This window comes from Schistocerca gregaria, chromosome X (genome assembly GCF_023897955.1).
Source record: "Schistocerca gregaria isolate iqSchGreg1 chromosome X, iqSchGreg1.2, whole genome shotgun sequence".
In the NCBI taxonomy this organism is placed as follows: Eukaryota; Metazoa; Arthropoda; class Insecta; order Orthoptera; family Acrididae; genus Schistocerca; species Schistocerca gregaria.
The window spans coordinates 831,584,610-831,595,922 of record NC_064931.1 but is presented as its reverse complement, the minus strand read 5'-3'; the positions used below and the strand labels follow the sequence as shown (position 1 = coordinate 831,595,922).

Below are 11,313 nucleotides of genomic sequence, written 5' to 3'. Positions count from 1 at the left end.
CAGAGACTGTAGACACAGTGGCTGGAGACAGCAGCCATGTGCGCACGAGTTGTCTCTGAATGATTGCATGAATGTGTTTGTGCCTCGGATGATGCTGTAGTATATCGAGAGGTTGTAACAATGGAAAATTGTATTGAAATGAGGATCTGCAACAAATTGATGCATGGTGCAGGGAATGGCAATTGAATCTCAATGCAGGCAAGTGTAATGTGCTGCGAATACATACACAGACACAAGCAGACATTTGTAAAGGCAAAGAGTCTGCTTGTGTCTGTGTATGTGCGGATGGATATGTGTGTGTGTGTGCGAGTGTATACCTGTCCTTTTTTCCCCTTAAGGTAAGTCTTTCTGCTCCCGGGATTGGAATGACTCCTTACCCTCTCCCTTAAAACCCACATCCTTTCGTCTTTCCCTCTTTCCTGAAGAAGCAACCGTTGGTTGCGATAGCTTGATTTTTGTGTGTATGTTTATGTTTGTTTGTCTATCTATCGACCTACCAGCCCTTTTGTTTGGTAAGTCACATCAACAGCCATTATGAATCAAGATACAAAGTAATTAAAGACATTAGCTGCCAGTGGGCATTGATTTATATCAATTGAACCTGGGTCTTCTGCTTACTAGGCAGATGCACTGGCACTACACCATGAGGACAGAGTGGTCACCGCAAATGCATGAACTACCCTTGCACAAGTCCCGTCAGACACAAATTCTCAACTTATTCCATGCCCTACTAATATAGTGTCCCTACTCATTGGCCTCATTACTCAAGGCATCTCTGCCATAAGAGTTAGAGCTTAGTGTGCACCTGCACTGAAGGTATCATTGGCTGTCATCTTAATTATATATATGTTGTGACTGTCATTGCCCCTCTGATATAAATCAGTGTCCACTGATAGCTAATGTCTCTAATGCCTTTGTGTTACAGAAACACACCTATATATTGCTAACAGCTCTCATCTACCCTTTGCCTGGGCAGTAAGATCTTACCATATTTCCTCAATGCTGCAATATGGACTGCATATATCACCTTGTCACTCACCAGTGCATTTAAGGTGATTGGTGTGGTACCATCTGAAGATATCAGTCTCCGAATGTGCCTCTCTGCACTGTCCCGATATTTCAAAAGCTAAGAGCTTAGTGAAATTGAAGTCTCTGTCAATTGTCTTGCTACTTCCTTGTCTAAAAGCCCAAAGCGACGAACATCTATCAATTGTCTTGATACTTCCTCATGTAAAAGCTGAAGGCTAAGTACCTAAAAAATTCTCCCTGCTCCCAGTTCTTCATATTCTCCCCTCCTGCCACAACACACACTTGCTTTCCAATCACAAAGCTTAGTAGCCATTCTCCCAATGGGGAAACTCATAATAAAACTTGCCCTCCCTCTGCTGACAAATCTGGCCAATCTTGTATTTCTCCAAGCTGGAAAAGTGTTAAGAATTTAGCTACAACTTTCCCCTCTTGAGAAAATTTTCTCCACTAGCCAATGCACACAGCAGCTGTGCTGTCTTTTCTTGGGAAATGAAATCCAATCCCCACTCATGCTCCTCTTTTTAAGACTGTCAAATCTTCTTTCTTCCCACTATTCTTCTGCAGTGATCAGGGCAACAAACTCCATTGTCCTGGAAACGGAAGATGACACACTATGCTCTGTACAAACCTGCTGACATTCCTTTCCCAAATATAAGTCTTCTCCTCTCACGAACCCAGATAAGATCTTACCTACCTTTTTGAGATGGCAGGACACAAAGAAAACACACAGGTCCTGTCCTGTTCCAGCTTTACCTTTAGTTCACACTGCTAAGTGATATTCGGTGATGCCTGCCCACTGGCCACCTGTGCAGGTTTCCTAGAAAACCAATGTGCCATGCCACCTCACCCCCAAACACAGGGTCAATGACCACCTGCTTATGAGACCAGTCACTACAGGGCTTTACCCTGCACCACACGGTGAGGACCTGCAGATCTCAAGTTGTTTCCTGGGGGCACCTCGCCAGCCCCTGGCTATAAAGTTGTTCCTAGCTGAATGGCTCTTCAAGACTCGGCCAAATTCTCAAGCCCAGTACCACATGCAAATTAAATACTTAGAGTTCATCAGCTTTACTTTATAGAGGGATGGCTCGGCCTTAGCAATCTTTGATATCATTCATTTTGATATCTAAGTTTGAATTAATTGACTAAAAAAGGCAATAGTTTGTCATATGACTGATGAACAGTTAATTATTATCTTAGTGAAACAACAGTCTGACACCTGCCTGATGAATTTCAGTTTATATGAATTCATTTTTGTTGTTATGGTCTGCAGCTCAAAGACTTGTATTTGTTATTTTATCTATTTATTTACACGCCAAGTTCCATAGGACCAAATTGAGAGCAAATTTGCAAGGTCGTGGAGTGTGTAAATACATAAAATTACAACGTAAAAGTAATAAAGGATAAAAATAAATGTTTATGAGCCCGAAAAAAAATCAGTCCATAAGTTAAAGTAAACACAATCAACAATACAAGAATCAGCTTAATTTTTCAAGGAAATCCTCAACAGGATATAAGGGGTGAACCCATGAGAGACTCTTCAGTTTCAATTTGAGAGCGCATACTGCAAACATTTTTGAATTCAAGTGATAGCTTATTGAAAACTGATACAGCAGTATGCTGCACACCTTTCTGCGCAAGAGTTAAGGGAGTTCAATCAAAATGCAGGTTTGATTTCTGCTGAGTATTTACTGAGTGAAAGCTGCTTATTCTTGGGAATAAACAAATATTGTTAACAAGAAATGACAGTAGGGAATATATATATGTAGGGGGGGGGGGGGGGGGAGAGAGAGAGAGAGAGAGAGAGAGAGAGGGGGGGGGGCAATGTCAAAATACCCAGACTCATGAACAGGGGTCGGCAAGAGGTTCGTGAACCTACACCTCTTATTGCCCGAACCACCCGTTTCTGAGCCAAAAGTATCGTTTTAGAATGGGAAGAGTTACCTTAAAATATAATACAATACGAGATAAGCAAAGCAGACTAATTTTTCTGTCGAACGATCACTCACTTCAGATACCATTCGAATAGTGGAAATGGCAGCTTTGTTGTTGTTGTTGTTGTTGTTGTTGTTGTGGTCTTCATTCCTGAGACTGGTTTGATGCAGCTCTCCATGCTACTCTATCCTCTACCAGCTTCATCATCTCCCAGTACCAACTGCAACCTACATCCTTCTGGATCTGCTTAGTGTATTCATCTCTTGGTCTCCCTTTACGGTTTTTACCCTCCACGCTGCCCTCCAATACTAAATTGGTGATCCCTTGATGCCTCAGAACATGTCTTACCAACCAATCCCTTCTTCTCGTCAAGTTGTGCCACAAACTTCTCTTCTCCCCAATCCTATTCAATACCTCCTCATTATTTATGTGATCTACCCATCTAATCTTCAGCATTCTTCTGTAGCACCACATTTTGAAAGCTTCTATTCTCTTCTTGTCCAAACTATTTATCGTCCATGTTTCACTTCCATACATGGCTACACTCCATACAAATATTTTCAGGAATGACTTCCTGACACTTAAATCTATACTCGATGTTAACAAATTTCTCTTCTTCAGAAACGCTTTCCTTGCCATTGCCAGTCTACATTTTATATCTTCGCTACCTCGACCATCGTCAGTTACTTTACTCCCCAAATAGCAAAACTCCTTTACTACTTTAAGTGTCTCATTTCCTAATATAATTCCCTCAGCATCACCCGACTTAATTCGACTACATTCCATTATCCTCGTTTTGATTTTGATGATGTTCATCTTATATCCTCCTTTCAAGACGCTATCCATTCAAATTCAACTGCTCTTCCAAGTCCTTTGCTGTCTCTCACAGAATTACAATGTCATTGGCGATCTCAAAGTTTTTATTTCTTCTCCATGGATTTTAATACCTGCTCCGAATTTTTCTTTTGTTTCCTTTATTGCTTGCTCAATATACAGATTGAATAACATCGGGGAGAGGCTACAACCCTGTCTTACTTCCTTCCCAACAACTGCTTCCCTTTCATGTCCCTCAACTCTTGTAACTGCCATCTGGTTTCTGTACAAATTGTAAATAGCCTTTCGCTCCCTGTATTTTACCCCTGCCACCTTTAGAATTTGGAAGAGAGTATTCCAGTCAACATTGTCAAAAGCTTTCTCTAAGTCTACAATTGCTAGAAACGTAGGTTTGCCTTTCCTTAATCTTTCTTCTAAGATAAGTCGTAGGGACAGTATTGTCTCACATGTTCCAACATGTCTGCGGAATCCAAACTGATCCTCGCCGAGGTCGGCTTCTACCAGTTTTTCCATTCGTCTGTAAAGAATTCGCGTTAGTATTTTGCAGCTGTGACTTATAAAACTGATTGTTCGGTAATTTTCACATCTGTCAACACCTGCTTTCTTTGGGATTGGAATTATTATATTCTTCTTGAAGTCTGAGGGTATTTCGCCTGTCTCATACATCTTGCTCACCAGCTGGTGGAGTTTTGTCAGGACTGGCTCTCCCAAGGCCGTCAGTAGTTCCAATGGAATGTTGTCTACTCCAGGGGCCTTGTTTCGACTCAGGTCTTTCAGTGCTCTGTCAAACTCATCACGCAGTATCGTATCTCCCATTTCATCTTCATCTACATCCTCTTCCACTTCCATAATATTGTCCTCTAGTACATCGCCCTTGTATAGGCCCTCTATATACTCCTTCCACCTTTCTTCTTTCCCTTCTTTGCTTAGAACTGGGTTTCCATCTGAGCTCTTGATATTCATACACGTGGTTCTCTTCTCTCCAAAGGTCTCTTTAATTTTCCTGTAGGCAGTATCTATCTTACCCCTAGTGAGATAAGCTTCTACATCCTTACATTTGTCCTCTAGCCATCCCTGCTTAGCCATTTTGCACTTCCTGTCGATCTCATTTTTGAGACGTTTGTATTCCTTTTTTCCTGCTTCATTTATTGCATTTTTATATTTTCTCCTTTCATCAATTAAATTCAATATTTCTTCCTTTATGCAAGGATTTCTACTAGCCCTCATCTTTTTACCTACTTGATGCTCTGCTGCCTTCACTACTTTATCCCTCAAAGCTACCCATTCTTCTTCTACTGTATTTCTTTCCCCCATTCCTGTCAGTTGTTCCCTTATGCTCTCCCTGAAACTCTGTACAACCTCTGGTTTAGTCAGTTTATCCAGGTCCCATTTCCTTAAATTCCCACCTTTTTGCAGTTTCTGCAGTTTTAATCTACAGGTCGTAACCAATAGATTATGGTCAGAGTCGACATCTGCCCCTGGAAATGTCTTAGAATTTAAAACCTGGTTCCTAAATCTCTGTCTTACCATTATATAATCTATCTGATACCTTTTAGTATCCCCAGGGTTCTTCCATGTATACACCTTCTTTCATGATTCTTGAACCAAGTGTTAGCTATGATTAAGTTGTGCTCTGTGCAAAATTCTACCAGGCGGCTTCCTCTTTGATTTGTTAGCCCCAATCCATATTCACCTACTATATTTCCTTCTCTCCCGTTCTCTACTGCCGAATTCCATTCACCCATGACTATTAAATTTTCGTCACCCTTCACTATTTGAATAATTTCTTTTATTTCGTCATACATTTCTTCAATTTCTTCGTCATCTGCAGAGCTAGTTGACATTTAAATTTGTACTACTGTAGTAGGCATGGGCTTCGTGTCTATCTTGGCCACAATAATGTGTTCACAATGCTGTTGATAGTAGCTTACCCGCACTCCTATTTTATTATTCATTATTAAACCTACTCCTGCATTAGCCCTATTTGATTTTGTGTTTATAACCCTGTAGTCACCTGACCAAAAGTCTTGTTCCTCCTGCCACCGAACTTCACTAATTCCTACTATATCTAACATTAACCTATCCATTTCCCTTTTTAAATTTTCTAACCTACCTGCCCGATTAAGTGATCTGACATTCCACGCTCCGATCCGTAGAACACCGGATTTCTTTCTCCTGATAACGACATCCTCCTGAGTAGTTCCCGCCCGGAGATCCGAATGGGGGACTATTTTACATACGGAATATTTTACCCAGAAGGACTCCATCATCATTTAATCGTACAGTAAAGCCGCATGCCCTCAGGAAAAATTACGGCCGTAGTTTCCCCTTGCTTTCAGCCGTTCGCAGTACCAGCACAACAACGCCGTTTTGGTTATTGTTACAAGGCCAGGTCAGTCAATCATCCAGACTATTGCCCCTGCAACTATTGAAAAGGCTGCTGCCCCTCTTCAGGAACCACACGTTTGTCTGGCCTCTCAACAGATGCCCCTCCGTTGTGGTGCACCTACGGTACGGCTATCTGTATCGCTGAGGCATGGCAGCATTAAGTCTTTGAAAAATATCCTAAATGTGGGCTTTCCATGACAGCTTACTATCTGAACACCTAGAAATTTGAACTGTTCACTTTCACTAATCATATGCCCATTATGTGAAATTGTTGAAGTGTGTGTTAGAAACTGTAACAACTGAGTCTTACTGTGATTTAGCGTTAGTTTATATTCTACGAGCCATGAACTTGGGTCATGAACTGTACTATTTGAAACCGAGCCAGTGTTGCAGACCATATCCTTTACTACCAAGCTAATGTCATCAGCAAACAGAAATATTTTGGAGTTACCTGTAATTCTATAGGGCATATCATTTATATAAATAAGGAACAGGAGTGGCCCCAGCTCTGATCTCTGGGGCACCCCCCAGTTGACTATACCCCACATCACAGCCATTCTCAGCATTGTGAATAATGACCTTCTGCTGTGTGTTGCTAAATTAAGAGGTGAACCAGTTGTGAGCTACTCCCCATATTCCGTAATGGTCCAAATTGTGGAGCAATATTTTGTGATCGACACAAACAAACACCTTAGTTAAATAAAAAATATGCTTAGCATTCAAAACCTTTTGTTTAACCCATTCAGTACCTCACAGGGGAAAGAGAATATAGCATTTTCAGTTGTTAAATGACTTCTAAAGCCGAACTGTTCATTTGATATCAAATCGTGTAATATAAAATGATCAATTATCCTTACATACAGAGCCTTTTCAATAACTTTAGCAAACACTGATGGCATAGAAGTAGGTCTAAAATTGTCTACATTATGTCTTACTCCACTTTTATAAAGCAGCTTGACCACTGAGTACTTTAATCACTCAGGAAACTGACCATTCCTAAAGGAAAAATTATGACTAAATACATGGCTAACATGTGCAGCACAATACTTCAGTATTCTACTAGGCACTCCATCATAACCATGAGAGTCCTTAGCCTTCAGTGATTTAATTATTAACTCAATCTCCCTCTTGTCTGTATCACAGAGAAGTATTTCAGACATCAACCTCAGAAAGGCATTTGCCAAGAAAGTTATGATTCTGCAGCAGTGCTCAGAAAATGATTTTTAAATACTGTACATATATCTGATTTATCAGTAACAGAAATATTTTTTACTGCGACCTGACTTTATATCATCGACCTTGTGCTCCTGACCACACATTTCCTTCACAACTGACTATATGGTTTTAATTTTATCTTGTGAATTAGCTATTCTATTTGCATACCACATACTCTTTGCTTCCTAATAACATTTTTATGCACTTTACAATACTGTTCGTAATGGGCTACTGTAGCTTGGTTGTGACTACTTCTAACATTTTGATTTAATTCCCACTTTGTTCTACATGATATCCTTATCCCACTAGTCAGCCACCCGGGCTGCCTATTATTGCTAGTACCCTGTTTAGAATGTTTTAATGGGAATTCTCTCTCAAAGAGCATGAGAAATATGTTAAGGAAAGCATTATATTTATCATCTATGTTATCGGCACTATAAACATCCTGCCACTTTTGTTCCTTTACAAGGTTTAAAAAACACACTATTGCTGTTGGATTAACTTTCCTACATAGTTTGTAATTATATGTGACATTTGTTTAAGTACAAAAGCCTTTTAGTGTTAAAATTTGTGCATCATGGTCTGAAAGGCCATTAACCATTTTACTAACAGAATGCCCATCTAGTATTGAAGAATGAATAAAAATATTGCCTCTGGCTGTTCTACTGTTCCCCTGCACCCTAGTTGGAAAAAACACAGTCTGCATCAGATCATATGAATTTATGAAATCTGCCAACATCCTTTTTTTCTTGCACCATCATATACAATATTTTTATTGAAGTCGCCACATATAACTAATTTCTGGTACTTCCTACAAAGTGAATCAAGAACCCTCTCTAAATTGAACAGAAATGCTCTGATGTCAGAGCTAGGGGACCTATAAACAACAAACAATTAGAAGTTTAGGTTCACTAAATTCAACTTCCTCTCCACAACATTCAAATATCTCTGCAGTGCAGTGCCGTGATATGTCTATGGACTCAAATGGAATACTGTTTATTACATACACAGCCACTCCCTCATCCAGCAAGGAGCTCCTTGAAAAAGAGCCAGCTAATGTGTATGCTGGTAAAGGAAGCCTCTGAATTGTCAAATTATTTAAGTGGTGCTGAGATATACCAATAATTTCAGAGTCAACATCTATAAGCAGTTCACTAACTTTATCTCTAATACCTCTTATATTTTGATGAAATATACTAATTCCTTCTCTACTTGGAAACGTTACATCCTCGGAGGGTGGGCCCTTAGTTAGAGGCACTTCCTTTAAGCAGGTATACCTATCAGCTGACGTCAGTCTAAATAAGGTGCAGCTCTAACACCAACTACTACAGGAATTTTTCCATTAGTGATCCCACCACCACCATCACCCACTACACTGTCACCTGTAAGCTTTGCCAGCCTCTCCTTCCCATACTTATTGAGGTGCAGGCCATGTCTTGCGAAACCCAATCTACTGATAGACCCAACTGCCGCCACTGAGATGTGACCCGTGCCCTTGCCATCAGCGCCCTCCCCAGCCCCTTGTTAACGCACCTAACAGCCGCATTAAGAAGAGGCCGATCATGACGCTGAAACAGTTGTTCGAAATGCACATTAGTGCCAGCAGTTTGATAGACTCTATCTTGTGAAAGTCTCTTCGTATCTAAATAATTACTGCAACCTCCATCCATTTGAACCTGATTACAGTATTCATGCCTAGGTCTCACTTTATAATTTTTAACACCCATCCCCCCCAGTATGAAATTGTCTGTTCCTTGATGCCTCAGGATGTGTTCTATTTAAAAAAAGGTCCTTTTATCAGGTTGTACTGTAAATTTCTTTTTTATCCCAATTCAACAGTATTCATGCCTAGGTCTCACTTTATAATTTTTAACACCCATCCCCCCCAGTATGAAATTGTCTGTTCCTTGATGCCTCAGGATGTGTTCTATTTAAAAAAAGGTCCTTTTATCAGGTTGTACTGTAAATTTCTTTTTTATCCCAATTCAATTCTGTATCTCCTTGTTAGTTATTGGATCTATCCATCTAATATTCTGTAGCACCAAATCTCAAACGCTTCTGTTCTCTTTAGTGTGAACTGCTTATTGTCTAAATTTGTACGATACATGGCTATACTCCAGACAAATATTGCAATACAGTGACGCTGTGTTTCAGCTCCTCATATATTATTAATTATTGTCCCCTGTATGTAAAGGCTAATCTCAGGGACTACTGTAGGGGTTTTAATACTGTTTTCACTGATAGACTGACTCACTGGGAAGGTTTATGAATGTAATGTATGACCGCTATGCTAGACAAGTCACCCAGCCATAGTTACTTCGTGCTACTCACAGAGATGAGACAGGTCACTTGTTTACAATAAAACAAAGATGTGAACTCTAAACAGTGCTTTTGAGTATGATGCCCAGATCAGTTTTGTTTTGTTTATTAGCCTTTTGATGAGTAAACACATCTACCATTTACTGAGTTGTTACGTTTACTCCATCAATTATTACATTCCACCAGGACCTTCCAGGTGATATTTGTGTAAATAGTATTGTCTTTCTGTTATTTGCACAGTGTTACATTTGATTCTGGAACTAATGAAGAACATTAGGATACATACTTCATTCGACTCAATTGTTTTATTTATGTATGTTTTGTACTTATGCTTAGTACATTACAGAATGTGGTGAAAAAATGTTTGTGAACTTCCACAGGCATATTGGCAAAAATGAAGGAGGGAGCTGAAAATGTTCAAACAAAGCTTCAAGCAAAAGCTGAAAATGTTAGCTTCAAACCTGCTCAGCCTGAAGGAAAAGGTATGTAATTTCACTGTGCACATTTAAGACTATCTCATGTAGGAGTTTGGTTGGAATGACAGAACATCCTAGGTGGCATATATGTGATTGTCTTGGGTAAGGGGCATATCTGCATAGTGTAAGAAGAAGGAGGGCAGCAAGGAATACAGTGTGTGCTCTGAATGAAGGCAGATAAGCTTTATGAATAATACTGTCAAAATTGCTTAGTGTGTACTTCTTTATTATATTACACTGCTCAAAAGAATCACGAGAATATGTACATGGAACATGTGTGTCAATGTTATGTTGAATCTGTTTTGAAACAGGCAGTACTAGTGATCGTTTTGAGTAGTCAGAGATCTTCTCTTTCAATGTATGTAACAGCCAAAGTCATTTGCCATTTATCAGCTGTGATATGCTTTACAGTATCAGGTGACCCCTCAGAGGGAAGGTAGCACCAGTGTCCCAATGTTCTCTAGTGAGATACCCAGACAGCAGTTGTCATTTGTGGTCGTTATTTGATCAAGCACATGTACTGCAACATCATAATGCTGTGAAAGTTACAAGGGCAGTCTGTTTGATCCAATAAGGATGGACTTTTCTTTGTGTTGCGGAAGAGCCAATGTCTCACCATCTGTCACCCACACTACAGGGAGACGAAGACCAATATCTGGTCATTTCTGCCCTGAGGCATTGTATGGCTACTGCCAGAGCATTGGAAGACGCTCTCAGAAGTGTCACTGGAGCTGCTGTGTCCAATCAGATTGTAAGGAACAGGTTATGAGGAATGACCTTATGACCCTTATGACCCTGATGTCCTGTTGGAGTACCCTGCTTGACACTACGTCATCTCACAGCTCATCTTCAGTTCTGCTATTCCCATGTCAACTGACAACTTCGTCAGTGGTGAAAAATGTTATTCACAGACGAGTTCAAATATTATCTGATGCAAGGTGATGGCCTCGTTCATGTGTGGTGATCCTGTGATGATGTTGTGGTGAGTGGTACCTGCCAAATGTTGTCTAATAAATCTACAAATTTGACCAAAACTATGTGATGGTATGGGGAGGCATCAGTGTTGACAGCCATACAAATCTTTTTGTTGTCCATGGTCACCTTAAAATGAGGCAGT

General features: G+C 40.1%; 1 protein-coding gene across 4 annotated transcripts in view; it reads left to right on the top strand.

Moving 5' to 3' along the window:
- LOC126299335 (WD repeat-containing protein 7) overlaps positions 1–11,313 on the top strand; it is a 324,063-nt gene that overhangs the window by 187,483 nt on the left and 125,267 nt on the right. For all 4 annotated transcript variants that reach the window (XM_049991168.1, XM_049991166.1, XM_049991167.1 and 1 more), the window contains one exon: positions 10,101–10,202. In XM_049991168.1, the coding sequence (XP_049847125.1) occupies positions 10,101–10,202 (102 nt within the window). The remainder of the gene's footprint in view (positions 1–10,100; positions 10,203–11,313) is intronic.